We start from the raw sequence: 22,129 nt of genomic DNA, 5'->3' as shown, positions 1-22,129 counted from the left end.
AGTCTAAACATTTATGTTTTTGTTTTATAATTTGTTGTCATTCTAAAACAAAAGAGGCATAATTTATATTTATTTCCTAATTTTTTATGATAGTTACAAGATCAGTCAAATCTACCGAACCTGTACAGAGATTTGTTAGTGAAAATAACAGATAAAATATAAAGTTTTTCCGTATAAAACGTTTGATCACTATCTGGACATTATAAAGATTTCACATATGAAATTTGAAAATTTTCTGATGAATAAAAGTATTTTTAATCTTAAAATGAAAATTATTTTGCATGTTGGATAGGTAACATGTGAAAAGAAAAAAAGGTATGAGAAAAACATTTTTTAACAAACCTTAAGATTTAATTTTAAAAAATGTATATTTTGCATATAAAAGCATTGTAATGTTCACTGATAATCTGCCAAATTTTGTTAACATACACTCACTAATTTAAAAGTTATAGCATGAAAACTATAACAAGCACAAAATGGTTACGAAGTTGATTCCAGGGCCTTCAATAACCATTCTTACTTTTTCTATCATATGCTATTTTTAAAAACTTAGTTATCATAATTTTCAGGTTTGAAAAGGCTCCAAAATGTTGCTCTTGGGAAGGTTTGCCAGATCTTAACCAAACTGATGCATTAGAAGAAAAAGCTGCTGCACTTTCAGAAAGGTATTTTAGGATTTTTGCTACCAGTTTTAGGGCTATTATTTGTTGGTTAATCACTGTAATGCTTCTTTCTGTTTGTACCAAGTATGGTCCAGTGGTCAGCTGGATTATGGAGCTATGGGGCCATCATAAGTGTCTTATCTCTCCCCCCATAAAGAAAAAACTGCTCTACACTTTGGGGCCGTGTATGCATTATAAGGATGATGGTGAAATCCCACTATTTGGTCATACAAGAGTTGATTTTTCCATATGTCAGTGAAGTGCTTATAATATCAGGAAAGCTGTGTGTTTTTCGATGGGATTAAGTAGGCCATAAAGATTTTCATGTTTAAATATAGAGAGATAAACGTACTTACTTTATTAATGAAAATGTGAATGACCTTATTTGATTAGATTATATATGACTGTTTAGAACAAATAACAGTTCTCATACTTTAACAGAGCATACAAATCACAAGGTACAAGACTAAAGAAACTGTTAAAAACACAGGATTAAGTGTAAACGTTCTTATGATTTAATTACTCTTACCCCTATGGTCCCCAGTGCCATTTTTAAATCCCTTTCTGCATATGGTACTGCGTTAAATTCAAAATTTAATTAAACCACATTACTATCAATATATGAAAAATAAATTAATATTATATTGTGTTATAATTTGAGATTTTTATATTATCTAAATTTTAATTACTTTTTTAAAAAAAAACTTTTAAAAATTACTTAAACTGCAGTTTTCATGTCACATGATCCACATGCTTTGAAAAATCTCAACTTTAGCACCATTTATCTCTTAGACACACAAGCTAACATGTACAGACATTTCTACACTCTAAGTATGTATGTTTGACCTAATTGTCACTTGAGATCTAACGTCTGTAAGCTGGATTGTCTGGGAAACAGATATAAATTTTCCAACTTGCTATGCCAAACTTCTATTCTTTGTCTTGAAATCTACAATGTACATGTTGTTAGTTGATAAAAGTGCATATAGTTGTTAGCAAGAGCTCAGTTACACTATACCAGCAGTTAATTTGAAATTGGTGTGCATTTTTCCATACAGTGTACATGTAACTGCCATTTGTATTGTCTGCTTGATCAACTATAGCATGTACAGTGGTTTCTTACCTAAATATGTTATAGTTAGAGAGACCGTTAAATTGTATTTAAGTCTTACTTTTATATTTTAGTTAATTATATATTATGTTTGTTTCAAAAATCATATTTGAACAATTTAATGATTTTATAAGTTTAACTTGTCACCTGAATTTTGAAAGGTTATAAACAAGATGGTGTGTTTAAGCGCCATCTTGTTTCAGCAACATTCTCTTGGGAGATTGTGACAAATTACCTTTGTAAAGCCCTGTGGGCATCAGTTAGTGTATGGGCATAGATGATAATAGACAAAAAATTTGAAAGGAAAATTACAAATAAACTCAATGAAGACAAAGACTTGAAATTATGCATTTAAACAAAAATAGAAATCCACTAGAATAATTGTATGAAAAGTTGTATACGTATTTCCATTTGTTAATTCTGAACATTTCATTGCACTGAATGTTGATTATAATAAATATAGTTAGTGATATGGTAAAGAAAATGGAAAATAAAATATTAATACTTACTGTAAAAAAACTTTTGATATGAATTTATGAGATCCTAGAGATTACAAATGAAATGTGAAAACTGTAAGTTAAAATATAGTATTTTTATAGTTCCTATAAAAATCACTTTGCAAGTGAACTATTCAAAGTGTGAGTGCAAATAACTACATTAAATAACGAATTTTTTATTAGAAATAGTAGGAAAAAATCAAAATTAAGTGTTATATTTTTTCTGAAACTACATACTTTTAGGAAAGTTTTTGTCAAATTTTAAACATTTTCATCCACTAGTTTTATTTATGGATGAAATATGATGAGTGTGATGTTATCTACTAAAAAAAAATAGTAGCTGGAAGTCATAGGGATGAGTGAAATGTTATTCTTAACCCTTTAGGGACAATGTACGTTGATTGGAAGAAAATTATATAACTCTCATGAAATGTATTTCACAAATAAAACTAGTTGATGAAGTTTGACAAGAACCTTCCTAAAAGTATGTAGTTTCAAAAAACTAAATATTTAATTATTTTTCCTACTATTTCTAATAAAAATTCATTATTCTATGTAGTTATTTGCACTCAAACTCTGAATATTTCATGTGCAAGGTGATTTTCATGTGGAGTATAAAAATACTATTTTTTTATCTTACAGTTTTCACATTTTATTTGTAAAAAAATATCAAAGTTTTTTTAAGTTAAATGTGTATATTTTATTTTCCATTTTCTATACTACGTCAGTAACTCTTATCTTTTATCATCAACATACACTGCAATGAAATATTCAAAATTAACAAATAGAAATATGTACATACCTTTCAACTCTTTGTAGAAATTTACTAGAATAGTCATATTTTTCACATATACATAATTTCATGTCATTATCTTTTCACTTATAGTTTGTTTTTAATTTTCCTTTCAAATTCTTTGTTTTTATTTATGCTGATACATGAACTGGTACCAGTAGGCTTTAATGAAGTTATTTGAGCAGATTCTGCACAGAGAGCATTGCCTAAGAAAGATGGTGCTTATATATGCATCTTGTTTATAAAGCTTTCACAATCCAGGTGACAAGTTAAACTTATAAACGTCATTAAACTGTTGAAATATGATTTTTAAAACACAAATAACACATAATTAACTAAAATATAAAAATGAGACCTAAATACAATTAAACAGTTTCTCTAACTATAGCATATTTGGGTAACAAACCACCATAAATGCTATAGTTAAACAAGCAGACAACACTACTCATGGAAGTTAATCTAGTTCCATCTGAAAACTGTGTGCCAATTCCAAATTAACCATTGGTGGAGTATAGTTTAAACTGACCTCATTCTAATGATTATAGACACTTGGGTCAACTAGCTAAATGTACATTGTAGATATGAAGGCAAAGTATGGAATATGGGCGTGGCACCTATCAAGAATTTGAAAATGTATTTCTCTTTTCCAGTGAATAGAATAGTGAAACATTGTATCTTACGTGTCAAATGGGCACGTAGATGTACATTGCCATCTACACATTTGATATACATTGCAAGCTTATGTGTTTGCACTTAGTTCCTATTAAAGTGGAAATATTTCCTAGTGCGCGGATCACAAGACAAGAAAACTGCAGTTTAAATGTTTTTCGAACATTTGTTTTGATAACATAAAAGTTCCAATTATAGCATACATAATAATATTAATTTTGTTGACATACTTGGATAAAAAAAGTTGTTTACATAAATTTTGAATGTAACTCATTAACAAGCATACAAATGAATCTAAAAATGGTGTCATCCCCATTAAGTTAATTGAATAGTTAAACTTATTGAAACAGGTATAAAATATTATGCTAATAAAAAACAGCTGAACAAATTCTGTCTTCTCGATTTATTCAAATGAACAAAAGAGGTCATTATCCTATTTCTACCATATGCAGAGTAGTTTCACAGCAAATGTAATCTATAACATGCTTTTTTTTCCACAAAAAGTCTTCTTGAACACATATTCTGAAAATATAGAAACCGTTAAGAGGAGAAAAAGAATCAATTTGTCAATATTTTAGTCCAGTAACCTTCATCAAGACCAAAGCATACAATATTTCTGAAAGACCTCTCTCTGAAATACTGACACAAATCCAATTAAAACTTTCTAAGTTCTATATACCTGGTTCATCAACTGACATGCTTGTGACTTCACCATTCTCAAGTACGGGAAGGGGCTTTGGTGTTTGAACTTCTGAGGTGGCAGTAGATGAGTTGTCATCATCATCTAAATAATCTTTCTCCCTTCTATCTTTCCATATCACCTTCTCCATGATGTCCTCATCATTACTACAGAAAGATGAAGTATAAAGAAGAAAACAAATGTCTACATTTCTTCACACATTTATACTATAGTTTTTCCTCAACCATTATACATTGATCAGAAAGTTTGTTCTACACGTTTTTAATCATTAGTAAATAAGGTATCCCAAAAACTTATTTTTTTGCGACACAAATACATCAGAGTTAATAAAGCATAAATTATACAGTTAACTGAAGTTTTTATTAAACAAGTTTTAAAAAAGTATTACTACATCAAAACTACACAATCAAAGTTTCCAGTGTTTTGCAGAAAGAAACTTTACATTATTTCTAAGCAATCCGTTATGATTATATATTCATACAAAGATATTTTTTATAAACAATTTATTTATAATTACATTTTTTTAGAAATTTTAACTTATTTTACAAGCAAAACATACAAAAGTAGATTAAACTCTAAAAGTTTATCTTCTTCAACTCTGTCAGTAGTAAACTAATAAAAGTAATAGAACAGTTTAGATAGCATTTTTTTTACAACATACAAACTAAAAAATGCCTCTAAATATGAGTTACAATTTAATTCAGATGAATTTTCCTAGATGGTGCTTGTTTATCTCAAAACATAGTTTCACAATGGGTTATCTGAGCTCTGTCTATCACAGGGAATTGAACTCTGGCACCTAATGTTGCTCAATAATAAGGAATATTGTACTTGTACAATAATAAACAGAGCCTTTTACTCCCATAGATCACAGAACTGCAGCTCTTCACCTAGTATTACTGGAATAATTATTATAGATTTTATTTCAGTTAAAATTTTTAAGCTACAAATGTTACACATATATTAACATTGGTTCAATTGTTTTAGGGAAGTTCAGGTGAACTAAGTTTCAATACATTTCTATGTTTATATATACACACACACACACAGACAGACATACATACATACAAATCATTAATGAAAGTTTTTTTTATATATTGAATATTTTTATTTTTCAACCACATCTTGTAAAGAAAGAAACCGTGTTATTATAATATAAATTCTACAAGATATTATTTGGTGTAGCAGAAATCACATACTTTCAATATGATTATATATATATTACATAGCCTTAACTATTTAGAAATATTTAGCCTTGGCTTACACAGTCATTTCTGCAAGTAATGCAGCTCCATCTGGAGGACCACATTTTTCCAAGAAACACAATGCTGGGTCCTGCCTCATGACATTGTATCGTTCATAACCTGAAACACAGAGACCAAAGTTAGTGAACCATGTAGTAAAGAAATTACTTTATACCAATCTACTGAAACTTTTTTCAAAAAAAAATGTTTCATTACATCATCTTTTCTATTAACTCTCTTGTTATGAGGTCTATCGAATTGACGGACCTCGTAACCATTTTGTATTCAGTATGGTTTCCACACTATAACTTTGAATACACTTTGTGTATCTTTTCAAAATGTGGCAAACTTTTAGTAAAAATGAGGTCTTTTGTACACAAAAAAATCAGTTTTTTTTAATGAAGTATTTTTTATAAAAGATTTGTCCTTGAATATATACTTGAATAGTCCAAGTGCAAATTGTTTTTCATGTTAAAATTCAAAAACTTTTTTCAATCTCAAAGATTTTAAATTTTATTTGTGTAATCTCTAAAACCTCCTAAATAAATATCAATCATTTTTTTCAGTAAAACTTTATATTTTATGTTGTTTTCTCTACCGTAACTTTGTACAAGGTTGGTCAATTTGATTGACCTTGTAACCACCAAAAACAAAAAATCAAAATAAGTCTATTTTAACATTTCTCTCTAGGAGGACTTCAAATTGTAATATAAGACTATATTTGTTTCTCCTAAATAGCTTTAAACTCATAACAGTATACATCTATTTATACTTAAGTTTTCTTGTTCTATTACCCTTTGAACCTCGTCTAACTAATACTTGCACCATTATACGTTGTAAATCACTTGTCAAATGTGCTACCAAATTACATTATGCATGAGCTACTCGTAGCAGCTTGCGATTGTACCTCATGAACATTTTTTTTATTATATAATTGTTATTAATTATTTCGCCTACTCTAACCTTAACAAACCTAAAAAATTTCCTATTTTTACATTTTAGTTACTTTTATAATAGCAAATAAACAATACACATGAAAAACAAGAAAAAATTACTTACCTGGGTCTACTTTTTATTTCCTGTCAATGGTCAATGACACTTAACCCTACTTTTTCATACTAATGGTAATACTGAACAAAGTAACTTTTTATTTAATTAAATAATGCACCAAAGAACACAGAATAATAATGTGCAAAAAGCAGACAATGTCCCATAACTATCACAATTTTTCTGACTTTATAATTATGCAATAAGAGCTGTTAAAACTTCTCTAAGCTCATCAATGCGTTTCCTGTGGGAATCAAGCTTTAACCAAAAGTGAACTTAACAATTATTTTCACAGAAAACTAAATAATACAATATACCATTTGGTAGAGGAAAACCTTGACTTTCTATTGGTTATAAATAATATAGTATTGAACAACAGAGAGAATTATTGGCAATTTCTGAAAGATAGGATGTGACAGATGGAATCACATTGTCTATTCCATGGCTCTGTAACCAAATAAGATTGAAAGCTATGAAAATGATGCTTTGCCTGAGCGATGAAGATACAATAATGAGTAACTTACATAAAATTTCATATTTCTCGGAGGGGTGGTAAATAAATTAGAGAAGAGGGGATGTATACAGAGCAAATGTCACAATTCTCATATAGGAGAAAATTCTTGATCTTTTTTGACATTGCCTTAAAAAGTAAGAACTTAAAACTTGTATGCTATTAAAATATGGATTTTTAGCTACATTTTTAGTAGTTTAATTAAAGGTTGAATGTAACTTATTAAAACCTCATGTCATGCACAGAAAAAGATGTCTGTGGAGAGAGGGTTAAGGCTGAATTATGTCAATTTGAAACATATGAAAAATACTCATTAATAAGAGAACTTTATTCTCCCAGACTTTTTAAAAACATCCACTAAACAGTGTATTAATAAGCATGTAAAGACTGGGGTTTTATTTCTTGTCAAATAACAAAAACAAGTAGTACAACCAATACTACCACAGAGTTTAACAGTTTAAATGACAACTGGAATAATAAACTGAACAATTTTTAAGTGCTTAAATAACTAGTAATTTTTGATGATCCCTTCCCTTAATTTTTTCATATTTAAAATATTCCACCACCCTTTTAGATCTAGTATTTGAGAGGTTTTTAGAGAGAACTAAGATCAGAATAAACAATGCTTCATAAAATACTTTAATTTTTCATGACATTCAATAAAAACCTTTCAAAGTGGCCAAAATACATTTATTTTCCTAATTGTGTTTGTGTGTGTATTGTTGTTGAATTTCACACAGAGCTACTTGAGTGTTAGTCTTCCCTAACTTTGAAGTGACAGACTACACAACCACCAATTGTTGGGCTACACTTTAACAATAAATAGTGGGATTAACCATTATGTTAAAACAGGCCTTGACAAATCCCAGGTGCCAGGTTACCGTGGTGACTAAAAATTTCATCATGGTATTTAGTATTTTTTCTCCCATTTTATTTATGCGTAGGGCTGTGCTAAATAGAACTCGATTCTAGAACAGTTCTGGACTCTTGAAAGCCCAGAACTATTTTTGTAATCTTTGAGTCCTAATTCAAACTCTGTTTCTAGGATTTTAAAGATGTATTCAGCACTTCTTCATGTCGTTGTTTTTTTTTCAGGAAGGAAGTGCTGCAGTTGCCTAACAGGTTACTAATTTCACACCATTTTGTTTTTCTTCTTTCTCTTAATTCAACCAATCAGTGCATGTGTTTAGACTCAGACAGGACCAAAGGCAGTTAGTTCAGGCAATACTATCAAGAGGTTGTTGATATCATGTGATAGTTAGCATGCACTTGTTGCTGTGAAAGCAAATAAATATACACTGGTACCTCTATTATCCACAATGGTCCAGGGAAAGCAAAAAATCGCAGATAATCGAGGTACTAGTGTATTGCACTAGTTAATCCATTGTTTAATCTAAATAAAAATTTTCAATATATTTAAGTTCCTTCTTTTAAATTATAAAAGTCTTCATAATCATAAAAGCCAAGTGTTGGTCAGTCACACTCAATTTCTCTGAATTTTGTGAGTTAGATGAGTCCAATTCCATTTTTTCTCCTACAATACTTCCTCTTTTGATTGCCCTTTCCCATTTCAGTTGAATTTAATCACTAACATAAGCTGAAATAGCTCCTAAATTTCAGAACTTTTTTTGCAATAGACATGGAAGTGCACCCTACCAACACCTGTGAAAAAATAAGTAACAAAAATTAGCATAAATCTATGTTTGGGAATTATTACAAAAAAGCCTTTGTTAAAACAGACTGAAGATATCAATCATCTGTAGTGAAGAGGACAATGTGTAACTGGATGACACCCCAACATGCATGCATCTGTTAATAAAGGATGCCTGCTATGCAGTATAGAACAGTAGACAACAATGCAAGCTGTATGAAATCTTGGTGAAGTTAGGTTAGGCACACCTGGCTCCTGAGTTTTTGGGCTGGCTCCTAGATCTGAAAATATTTGTCGAGGCCTGCGTTATAATGACACCATGTCTGAAAGGACAAATATGTTTGGTGATGGATTTCAATGCCATGACCTGCAGATTGCAAGTCAAGTGCCCTAAGCATCAGGCAATGGCAGACTTCTAACTGTAACCAAAGAGTTTTTGTTATTATTCACAACTTTAGTCTTAACTTGAATGCAAAATGATTTCAACCAGTTTGTTTTTAACAAGCATATTAGGTATTAATACAATACAAGTTTTAAGTAATATGACATGTTTTGCAACTGTAGATACCTTTAAATATTTTAACATTAAATATTTCAACATTTCTCATAATTTTATACTTTTACTTCTAATAATTCTGAACTACATTAAACATATATATAAAAATTACAAATTTACAGAATTTTCTATATTTGCAATAAGCATATCACATAAAAAAATATTTTGAAGCCTGTAAATGTTTATACTCTCAAAAGATTAAATCACTGATCAGTGTCAATGTGAAAAAAGCTTATGCTCCTTCCGTCACTGCACCATGCCAAATACATAAAAACAAAGTTTAAGAAACGATTAGGTTATCTAACACACTAACAGAATTACCATGCTTATAGACACCAATAAGCAAGGATCTATCTGCTTCCTTGTCCCACCAGGGGACAGGGAATTCTCCATCAGAAAGTGTTGTTGGGATGGGGATATCACTGGAAGAAAAACAAAAATTGAAACTTTTCTTCTTTAGATTCAACAACAACTTCACTCTTAACAGTTTAAAAGTACCAACTATTTGAAAAATCTATTCTATGATAGTAAATGTATTTCCAATTTTTACATTTTTAGGATTAAAATGAATTTAAAATAGGTACCTACTTCTGAAATATTGATAGCCTTTCCTTGTTGAATTGCTCTTGTACTGTCAACAACCATGTGTGTCAAATTATCCAGAAATCTCAATGGTCCTACCTCCCATGTGACTTACTGTATATATATGTGTGTGGTTGAAGAAATTAAATAAGCTCTACTTTCCTGTCATAATTCACAATTATTAGTTGCAGTTGTGATGAAACACACAAATAAGCCAGTTGTGGGGAGATGGTTGTTAATTTATTTCAGAAAAAGGTAACTGTTCTAAATTGATTTCAATCCTTAAAATGTAAAATTCAAATCAGATAAGACTTAAACCTGAAATACTGATAGACAGAATACTGACATTGTAATGGAATTGGGAACTGGAGAGAGTATTATACAAAAAAATATATATGAGGTACAGGACAGGAAGGTAAAAACCTAGACCATACCAAAGATATGGTCAAGCAAAGTCTGAGTACAATTCAGAACTAGAAATATTTGATGAAATGGATTTAAGGAAGAAACAGTGGAGTGGACCAGCCTTATATAAATACTGGACCTAAGGGCATTCAGAACGGAGGGATTTAACTCAAGAGAATATCTCTTCACCCTTAATGTCCCATGCTTCATACAAAAAGGTTGGGAGGGCTGTAATGTGTTCACATGTGTAAGAAATGAAATGGATTTAAGGAAGAAACAGTGGAGTGGACCAGCCTTATATAAATACTAGACCTAAGGGCATTCAGAATGGAGGGATTTAACTCAAGAGAATATCTCTTCACCCTTAATGTCCCATGCTTCATACAAAAAAGTTGGGAGGGCTGTAATGTGTTCACATGTGTAAGAGCTGGTGGTGGGAGAAAAGGCAGTAATGTAAACAGTTAGAAGAAATACTATGCTCTATGCTTGTAGTAGAAGGTTCTCAGGTTAGTGAACCAGTAAAAAATTGTTAGTGTAGATACTCCTGGGGGTTTCAGACCCCATAATCCACATCAGAAATGGTCAGTCAGTCATAAAACTGACCAAGTCAATCAGTGCTCACGGAGAGCCAAATAAATACCTACGCTGTACTGAAGATGCAACTCAACAACTTTAGGACGGTGCAATATGAACAGGTAAGGAAAAGAAAATATGGGTTTCCCATACTTGATTGAGCAACAAAATATCTACTGAAAACAGGCATCCCATCTCAGATTCCTCTAATGCTATTCAAAGACTTACACATAGGGGTAGGAAAGGTACCCACCAGATTGCATCCACTGTCCACTTCCAGGGGGCATCACTTTCTTAGAAAGCACTAGCACAGAGAGTGAAATTGTAATTAGGATTTAGGTAGCACAGAAGAGTCCCAACTGAACAATTTTTAGAATCTACAGGGTGAAGGAGAGGCTGCATATTAATTATAAGTGCCTAAGAAAAAGACTAAAGTAACAGCTTGTGAAAGTCCCAGCTGTAAAAAATTGTGTAAACATAGAAGCTGGTAAGACAGGAGGCAGGTTTCTCCTTTTTTTTTTATTGTTCAATAAAATAACCTCTCAACCCCAGACATACATGTAAATGTTAACAGAGGTTTGGACAGCATAAAAATACTTGAGTTGCTATATAGATCATAGGTGTGGGCTCAAGTGGTAAATAAGCAGATAATAAAGAATAACTCACCTACTATGAATTTGTCTGATTTGGAAAATAATCGCGGGTGATAAACAGAATCCCAAAGCACAAGAGAGATAGCAATATGATGTAAATAGAATTTTAGAAATGTATTTTAATTCATCCACATGTCAGCTTGTTGGATGTCCGCTAATGGGTATCTATACCAAGAAGCCAAATATGTTGCTAAGTGGAAAATGTGAAAAGATATAACTCAAAATTCAACTTGTTTCACGAGGCACGCACGCTAAACAGCTCAGAGTAGCTCATGGGTAACGTAAATAGATAGCATAACATGAGGTCCCTATTTCCCAAGTGATTTACAACTTAAAGTGCGCAAATAGTAATTAGACATGGTTCAAAGGGCAATAAAAAAACAAAATTTAAGTATAAGTACGTGTATACTGTTACGAATTTATAGCTACTTAGGATAAATGAATGTAGTTTCATGTTACAAACTGAAGTCATTCTAGAAAGAAAAAAAAGGGTAAGTTAGATTTTTTTTTTTGGCATTTTGGAGGTCGGTCAAATTGACCAAACTTGTATAAAGTTAGGATAGAGAAAATAACAGATAAAATATAGTTTTAGTGAAAACAAACATTTGAAATGTATTTAGGAAGTTTTAGAGATTATTTTTTTAAATCATAACATGAAAATCACTTTGCACGTGGACTAGTAAAAAAAACAAACTTGATATATTCACAGACAATTCTTTTTTTTAGTTTATTAAAACTACTTCACTAAAAAATATGATTTTTTTGTATGTGAAAGTCTTATAATGTTTACTAAAAGTCTGCAAATTTTGTAAAGATATACATACTATATTAAAAGTTAGGAGTATCAGAAATATATAGTCTTTAAAGAGTACAAAGAGGTCATGTGATTGGTGAGATCGACCAAGCCCATGTTGAGAGAGTTAAATACAAAGCAAAGCATATATAACATAAAACTGATGATGAAGTAATGTAGAAGGCCAAATGATAGATTCCCCTCCAAAAAAAAATTGAACAGAAAGTCAAGAATGACAGAAGTAAAATTGGCAGAAGAAGATGACCTACTAAGAGGTTATTTACTGTTAGCCAATTTTTAAATGGATCAGCAATAAACCAAAAATCAGGAGAAAATAGAAATTATAAAGATTTAAGAATTGAATCATCCAACATGACATCACCATCCTAAGGCATAAGGGAAAACATAACAAAGAGAGAGAGACACAGAAAGGTAAAGAAAAATGGAGTGAGAAATTAGGAATTAGGGCTAATTAAGAAATATTATTCTTCAACAATGAAGGTGAATACACCTGAGCAAAACACAGAGTTTCTTCTTTTTGTATTATAATGAGAAAAGGACAAATTAGTTTTCGTGTGAACATGAAACCCACCAAGGACATTCAGGACTAACAGCATGAACATGTTCCTCAGTAAGGACTGACAATGTTGCCACAGGATGTCTCTGCATGCAAGAGGCAGACTATGTGAGTAAGGTTTCTAAAGAAATTGTTTAATTTCTAATATTGGTATAAACATCTGCAGCAGTTGTTCACATTTCAGAGATTTCATATTGAATAAAGTTAACAGCTTATCTAAGTTATCATGATGTATGCAAAATAAATCATGTGCAGCTGTTTTCTTTCAGAATTTAATTTGATTAGTCGTGCCAAAGGCACAGTACCCCTATAAACATGGTTTGGTTCTATTCTAGAAGAATTTTTTTCTAAGAATAGCTAAAATGGTACAGTTTTAAGAGTGCCTAGCTTTTTCACACCAAAAATTATCATCTAGAAATAAAACCTTCAAAATTTCAAAAATCTAGGATGGGAATGATGAAGTTTAGGGGGAACTTCCCCCTTCTGTCCTATAGAAAGAAAACCCCTAGTCACATGGATTTAGGAAGAATGGAGAAATCTGTGTGAGTTGACACATGCTCTGCATTGCATCAAAGACATTTAGAACTCGATAAGGAAAGGCTATCAGTACTTCAGGGGTAAGAAGTCTGCCTGATTTAAAAATGACCCTAATTTCATACATAAGTTCATCTCAAAATCATATCAAACAAGTTAAAGTATAGCTCTAATAAAGAAAAGTAAAAGTAAATTTTATTTTATTAAGTTCACAGTCAGTTTAGAGCTTGGTTACACTAAAATATACAAATAATTTCAATAACATTATAAAATTTAAACCATGTTACTAAAAATTAATGCTTATACTGTGAAAGCCATTATTTTTTTTATCAGCAATAAGAGTTAAACTTTAATAAAAGCTTCTGTATATATCCTGATACAAGTGTCAGAATATCAAGTTTAATGAATTAAATACACTTCTTTTGTTAAAAAATACACTGTCAACTGACCTGGATGGTATTCCTGCTGCCACTAGTTGGCACAGCTCTCCAATCACTTCATGTTTCAAATAACAGAGAAGTCTTACCCTCAACAAAATCCTAAAAAATATTGCACGTAAATCAAAAGTGCTAGTGCCTTTTTTTTCTAGTTTCTAAACATCAAATATGGTACAAACAATGAAACACTAACACAAAAAAATAACAACCAGAGTAACAAAAAAACCAATGCATCCTCTCAGAAGTAGCACAGCAAGTTATCATTGGGCTGTAAAGATAACATTTAAAACTATAATCACATTTAACACTACTTTACAAGGGAAAATGCTTTTTTTTTACAATTATCTTTTTAACACATCATTTTGATGTTTGATAAACAAAAACAACAATTCAGCAAAATGTGTCTTGATTCTTCAGCTAAGCATGTCTCATATCTTTGTACTTCCTCATAAAATGAATTAGTGTACTTGTATACTGCATATTTATCACTGATGTGAACCTGTAGATATTTCTAAAACGTTTTTTTTTAAACAAGTACCTACTCACAAGCATGTTACAGGTCATTATGAAATAAATGCAAAATCTTATGATATGCCATCAACTGTACAGGCACATTTATTACTATGCAGATACCCCTATATAACATAAAATATACATAAATCTCTATTCACACATGTCTTAAACATTTTCTGAGAGAAGAAAGAGTTTAGTTTAATATATGTGCTCACATATAATATAAAATATACATAAATCTCTATTCACACATGTCTTAAACATTTTCTGAGAGAATAAGGAGTTTAGTTTAATATATGTGCTCACACTTTGAACTATGTTACTTTTGCCTTTGGAAATTGTTATACACAGTCAAAGTCTTGGCCAAGGACATACCTATTTTCACACCAACCTGAACTACCAATCCGTTAAGCAGGCCTTAATAGGTTATTGATTACAAGTGTCAACTGATTTTGTTGATGATACTTGCTTAATAACATAGGTGTCATGGCATTTTTGGAGCTAAAGCAGAGCTTGAAGCACATGATGTATTAAAAAGCAAAACTAGAGATATGAGAATTGTCTTGATACTTGTCATGGGAAATTCTGTAGAATTTGCCTCATGACCAAAGTTTTGACAATATTATAAATCAAAGTTGACTCAAAAAATATGAATGATATATTTCTTACATATTATTACAAACTACAAACATAACTAGTGTTACTGTAACAAAAAAAAATGTTAAGGCAATTTGATATTCTTTATTTACTCAAAAAAGGATGACTGTTGAAAAACTTGCTCCTTTAACAGTGTTTGTCAGAAATGCTTAGACATGGACTAATAATATGACTAACTTACACAAAACATTAACTGCAATGCAGGCCTACTACACTAAATTTATGAACTCCATTACTGTTCGCTCAGAGGTTCAAAAATTATTTACTACTTTGATTCAAACAGCTTTTAACTATTTTCATAAAATATATTAGTAGCAAATAATACCATATATATATATTAAAAGTTCCTAATCTAACTTATTTATTTCTCATTAATCGTTTTAATCAGTGTTTGATCTATGTCCTGTACTAGAAAATGAATATTTAGAATAGATACCTTTTTCTTCTGAATACACAATATAGTACAGTGATGATCAATTAAAATACAAAATAAAAACAAACATGGACCAAAACATGAAAAAGCAAGTCATGATGATGATGATAATTCAGTTGTTTTACTCCCCCTTTTCATATCAGAAACAAAGATTTTTTCCCTTCTCTCAGTTCTACTCTTTTTTTTTTTTTATATACAAATATCTAAAATTAAAAACTTTTCAATAACCTAATACATTTTATAGATATTCACAGAGTTTCAAGACCCTTTCAAGATCACTGAAGTTGTAGGGTTTCTTGTAAATACTGTTGAGGATTTTGGAACTCATATGTATTCAGAAATATAATGGCACTGTTTTGTTTGCAATTTAAGGGGTTTAATTAGACCAGACATAGTTGAATTTCAGTGCATTTAAAATATTTCAAACATAAGAGTTTTAATTAAAGATGTAACTTTGTACAACTTGTTGAAATACTTATATAAATTCACATACAGATTAAACAAGAAGTAATATCTATTTATTGATTAACCCTTTCTGTGATTTGACCTCCATGATTAAAAAAAATATTTGGCCAAGTTTATTCGGGCAAACCATTTCTCACCAAATTTTAAAGTATTTGCCCAAATTTATTCAAATGTATTGTGTATTGCAATTAATTGTTGCTAGATTGAATTAGAAATGTTTGTGTAGCTCTCTATCATAGTTATTTCTTTTAGCTTATTTCCAAAAAAATCCTTATACGAAAGGGGTTAATTTAAAATATTTTTTCTATTTCACAAAGTTGGGCAATCAGCTTGATACATCGATATAGTCAATAACCTGTAAATATCAATTACATCAGTTAGTGTCACATAAATTAACTCCTTTAAGCTATGGCTTTCCAAGTATTATTAAGAGAAAATGAACAACTCAGCTTCACAAGTATATCATCTGAAACCTGAGATTATTTTTTTTCTTGCAATATATTTGCTGTATGGCTTCCTTTCTTTGTTAAATAGTTACACAAGGACTTGATAAGTTTTATAATACCCAAGATCGATTGGACAGGTTTGTAGGCAATACATTGTGTTTTACTGTCATTTAGTTATGATATTCTGTATATTTGTAAGCCATAAAAAGGTGATTGTCTTCACATTTAATTTTTGTATACAATAACTCAATTTTCAAGCAAAGTCAAAAAGCAATGCTAATCAAGTCTACGGAGAGAGTGGGGATACTGGGAAAAATCCCCAGAGTCCAGAAAAGAGGAAGATAATAATAATAATAAAGTAATGGATTAAATAACAGAGAGACAATATAAGTAATAAATATATATATATTACAAAAACCATCGTTCATTGCCAACAGTTAAAATATACACTGCCACAACCAACAGTCAGAAGACAAAGGTGTCGTGCATGAGAAAATACTATGACTACTGCAATATGGTATTACAATGTTATGAAAATCCCCACCCCACTAGTCAGGTGGAGGTGGAAATACCACAGGGTGAGAAGATAATGGAGGTGAAGAATTGAATGGAAAGACCAACCTCGATACTAGAACCCAAAGATCTCCAATGAAAAATTTCAAGTGTCCACTACAAACGGACCCCCCTACACACAAACACACACACCTAGGTTGATACAGACACCATTGGCATCAGTCAACCCAAATGGAATGGCCCTGATACCAAGGTCTGAGTATGTTCAGCTGCTAGAGCCAAAGAAGGTCGAGAGGTCAACAACCACAAAAAAACAAAAAAAACAGGTGACAGCAATTTGCAATACAAATGCAGCTAGAAAACTCACGAACATCAAGTGACAATAAAAAGAAGCCATGTGTAACACCCAGAGGCTACATCAAGTAGACAAAGTCCCCCTCACCAAAGTATCTCTACAGAAGGAACAGAAGCAATCAATCTGACCAAGGTAGAAGTCAGTAGGAGACCCCATTCAAATGATTAGACACGGACTAATAACATTCTAACAATAAGCAACCTATTAAGTCATTATCCTAATTAAAAGAACGGGACTTCTGTTTAGTTAAAGTAAGTTGTAGCTAAATATGAAGCAAAAAATGGGAAAACAAAAGTCGGCTGTCACCTAGCACAACAATCTTTAAGTGTTTTGATTTACTGATTCCTCAGCAAGCATGTTTCCAGCATGTTACATAAAATGTAAACATGTTAATCATCTTAGCGTGCTCTTCCTAAACTTCTGTCCCATATCAACAGCTTCTCATTTAAAAAACACAAGTTTTTTATATTTATAAAACTATCAATTATTTAAGTTCTCCCAAACCATCTGTACCTAAAGAATTATTAATATTACAATGATTTTAATATTTCTTACAATACTTCTTTTTCTACCTTATGAATAATTTTTTATTCTCTGCTAAGAATTTTCTTGCCACATAGTAAACATTGTACTGTCATTGTTTTTCTAGGATCATTATGAATGTGTTTTTACTGAATTATATATCCTCTAACACACGCTGCGAGAAGAAACTTTGCTACTTTTATTACATGAAATATAAAGACAATTATTTTTAATGAAGAATCAGTTTATTTGGTTTTAGCAGTCTTAGGAAAATTTGTTACATTTTGTATATGCTGTATCTTCATGTACAATATTTTAGGATTAAACAACTTAATCCTCAATTGTTGTACCTAAAGATGTTTATCACATCAACTAAAAAGTAGTTTGAAAATGTCTTTAAAAAGATTAGTTTCAAGTGAGACTAACTGATTAGTTAAATGTAATCACCTAATAAGTTTGATGATTAATCAACTTGGAAATTTCACTAATATCACAGCTCTAGATATTACTTCTCACTATAAGCAAAAGTGCATAAAGACTTTTTGAGGCAGCTTTAGTACAATTTTCAACAATAATTTTAAATAAAATGTCTAAATAACAATGCAATGTCCAAACTTATTAAACTTAAAGCAACTGGACATTCACCTACATTAGCATAAAGTTCAGTATTTAAAAAAGAAAAAAACTAAAAAGTTTGACAGAATTCTCTGTTAGTTTTGATCACTAATATGAAACACTCTATACACTGTCATATACCTGACACTTTTATCACCATGCCCATGGATACTACAACCAATGATTTGTTGTTTAACATATTAAGAACAAGATTAGGTACCCATCCTTTGTCCAGGTTATGATTGTTTGTTTTGTTTGTTTTGAATTATGCACAAAGCTACACAAGGGCTATCTGTGCTCTGCCCACCACGGGTATCGAAACCCGGTTTCTAGCGTTGTAAGTCCGCAGACATACCGCTGTGCTACTGGGGGGTGCCAGGTTATGAATTTTTAAAAATGTGGGGAGTGGATGCTATGATAAATAACACAAAAATTCTAACTTTCACACATAACATATTATTATAGTATTCATTAATATCTCTCCCAAAGTTTTGTATAAGCTTTAAGAACTCATTATGTATATATATAAAACACTGTAGACACTATGCAATGGTCAGGGTGACTTTGTACGAAGAGATAGCGGCCAAAATAGTGGCAGAAGAGGTTTTCTGTTACTCATTTTCAACACTCAACTGTTAATTCCCTTCCACACTATTTCATATTATCAATTAATTGATGGTCATTGGCTTCAGAAGTGTCTTACAGGATGAAATTGTAAGGTCACGGGTCAAAGTAAGAAGTGGGTATAACTCAAGAAACAGCTCTTCCTATCAGTGTAATGGTGGCTGTTGTAGTATAAACTTTATCTGAGTTTATTTATTATTGTAATAGTGGTGGCCACTGTTTTCATTGCATTTCTCCATAGAGAGTGCTAACATACTCTCCAAGATATACAAGACGTTTGTGTGCCCTCCCCCACACTGTGTGTATGTTGTGTTATAGAAAATTTAATACATTTATTTTATGTTTGGTGTAAGAACATAGGGCCATCTATGAACGTAGTGAGCATTAACTTATGAGAAAGATAACATAAGCTCAATAACATCAATCATGGGGGTGGAGGTGTGCCTCTTGTTCCAAACTATCATCCCACAAAGTTTGGTTAAGACTGGCCCAGTGACCTAGTAGTAGTTAGATAATGGCCAAACAAACAGACACACAAATTTTGGTGCTATATATATGTAGATAATATATCAGACCAAAGTAAGTAGGGTACAGTAGTTTCAACATCTGTTTATTTCAATAAAGCTAATTATTTCACTGTTACTATAAACTGTACTAAATCTATATATTCGATAAATAATTTTGATTATGTAGAACAACTCTCGTTGTTAATATATTTCAGAACAACTTATAAACCAACTTCATTAATGATGTTCTAGAACAACTGTATCACTATTCCAAATCTGTACGATTATATGTAATACACACACACACTTCAAAAACATCAAACAGAAAGAATCCTACTTGTTAGCATTTCGTTGAAGATGTTTTCTGTAGATTGTATCATTAAACAAGAAGTCAGGATTATACTTTTCATTTTGAGCCCAATCTGCCAAAATATTATCTGGAGTAACAGGTGACCCTTTTCCATCCTTCCTGAGTTTCCTTCCTTTTCTGCCCCTTGGCAAAGTTGCTGAGAGACCTGAGGAAGTAAATATAAATTCTGTGAATGTTAATCGAAATGTTTCATACTCGAGGACAAAATAATACAATAGCTGTTCTTATCAGAAGAGTGATGCTAAATGAAAAACTTATTAACATTAGTTCCTTCAAAAGTATTGAATCAGTTGAGATCATTAAAAGTTGTTTTAATTATCATTTCTAGCCTATCTCAGTATATCTACCCAATGTGTCCTGCAATAAGTCATGATTCTTGTACTTTTATCATTGAAAAAGAAATACATGCAAATTAACTCTTTTGATATGGGTAGGGAAAAGTACACATCACAACTTTTTAGAGAGTTACACTCAATGTCTGATTAAAAAACACTTTATTGCCAATATATACAAATAAACTTGGCATAAAAACAGTTAATAAATCAAGTTTTGACACTGTGCAAGTTTACAACTTCCATCTGTCTGTAATGCGACATTTGTTTGCCCCAAACTGCATATTTTCTTCTTCTTTATCACTCCTGCATAACATACTGTGTTTAACTCATTATAGTATAGGTATTACTACAGAATAGTGTATTTTTTTATAACCAGAAAGACAAACTCACTATCCACAACCTTCTATCACATCTTCTCTTTCAAAAATTGCCAGTAATTCTCTCTGACATTTTCTATTGCATCATTCATAACCAAGTTTTAGTTTGTGGAATAATGTATAGTGCTACCTTGTCTTAGTGGAAATTTTTAGTTATTTCACCTACAAATTCAAAGTTATTATCCCCAGATTCAGATAAAACAGCTAAGGAAATTATTTTAAGGCACTTATGCCTCAGTTAGAAAGCTGGTTAAATAGGGATAGTTATAGAACATTGTTATATTGTGTTCTTAAGTGTATTTCAAATAAATTAAAATTATTTCAGTTACTAATAATATCTTTATAAGGAACTATAGTTAAGTTTTGTCAGAAGGCCAACATAAAAAAACAAAAACAACAAGAGACCAAATATAAATACTAAATTTCTTGTTTTTATGTACCTTTTTTTATTTACTGTAATAAAAGTAATTAAAATGTAAAAATTAGAAACTTATTAGGTCAGATAAAGTTTGATTAAATTAGATAATGAAAAACAAAATATTTCTTCACAAGATATGCTTGCAAGTAGCTTGTTATTACCCCATTCAACAACTTATAAATCAAATTAATGTCACCAAATTAAAACCCAAACAACGTATATATATATCAAAACAAAATACATATTAAATAAAATAGTCTCCATTCTCAGTGATGATGCTTTTACATCTTACAATCAGGCTGTTAATGCCCTGATTACAGAAATCACTTAGCTTTGAAGCCAAAAACATGTCAATATCATCTTTAGCACCTTCCACATTTGCATACATTTTCCCATTAAGATGGTGTTACAGTGAACGAAAAAGATGGTAATCTGATGGTGCCATATCTGGAGAATATAGTGAGTGGGGAGAACTTCCAACCCAACTCCATAATCTTGTGTTGCATCAAACGAGCCACATGTGGACGTACATTGTCGTGGAGGAGGAGAACACCTTTCCGATCGATGAGTGAAGGGCGTTTCTGATGTAGGGCTTGATTTAAATATTCCAGTTGCTGATTATAGATTTCTGCATTGACAGTTCGCTGTGGATTGCGGAGTTCAAAATGAATTACTCCTTTGATGTCCCACCAAATGCAAAGCATCACTTTCTGCAGATGGAGTCCAGGTTTTCGGGTCAGAAGTGGTTTTTGTCTAGGACTGAGCCATTGTTTTAGGCATTTAATGTTCGCAAAGAGAATCCATTTTTCATCACCAGTGACAATTCTGTTCAAAAATAGTTCACGAGCATTACATGCCAGAAGAGACGAAGCAATGTTCATAAGTTGGAAACATTGATCATTGGAGAGTTCGCGAGGCACCCAAACACCTTCTTTATGGAGTTTTTCCATATTCCTTAGATGTTTACATATTGTTTCATGAGAGA

General features: G+C 31.2%; 1 protein-coding gene across 1 annotated transcript in view; it reads right to left on the bottom strand.

Annotated features, from left to right (window-relative positions):
• The window catches only part of LOC106466831 (chromodomain-helicase-DNA-binding protein 8-like), a 140,678-nt gene that overhangs the window by 52,504 nt on the left and 66,045 nt on the right, over window positions 1-22,129 (bottom strand). The window contains 5 exon segments of the mRNA XM_022394904.1: window positions 4,412-4,578; window positions 5,697-5,796; window positions 9,763-9,863; window positions 14,008-14,097; window positions 19,982-20,159. Of these exon segments, the coding sequence (XP_022250612.1) occupies window positions 4,412-4,578; window positions 5,697-5,796; window positions 9,763-9,863; window positions 14,008-14,097; window positions 19,982-20,159 (636 nt within the window).

Source organism: Limulus polyphemus, unplaced genomic scaffold (genome assembly GCF_000517525.1).
Source record: "Limulus polyphemus unplaced genomic scaffold, Limulus_polyphemus-2.1.2 Scaffold2392, whole genome shotgun sequence".
NCBI lineage: Eukaryota > Metazoa > Arthropoda > Merostomata > Xiphosura > Limulidae > Limulus > Limulus polyphemus.
Note: the sequence above shows the minus strand (reverse complement) of the source record. Positions and strands in the feature narration are given on the sequence as shown.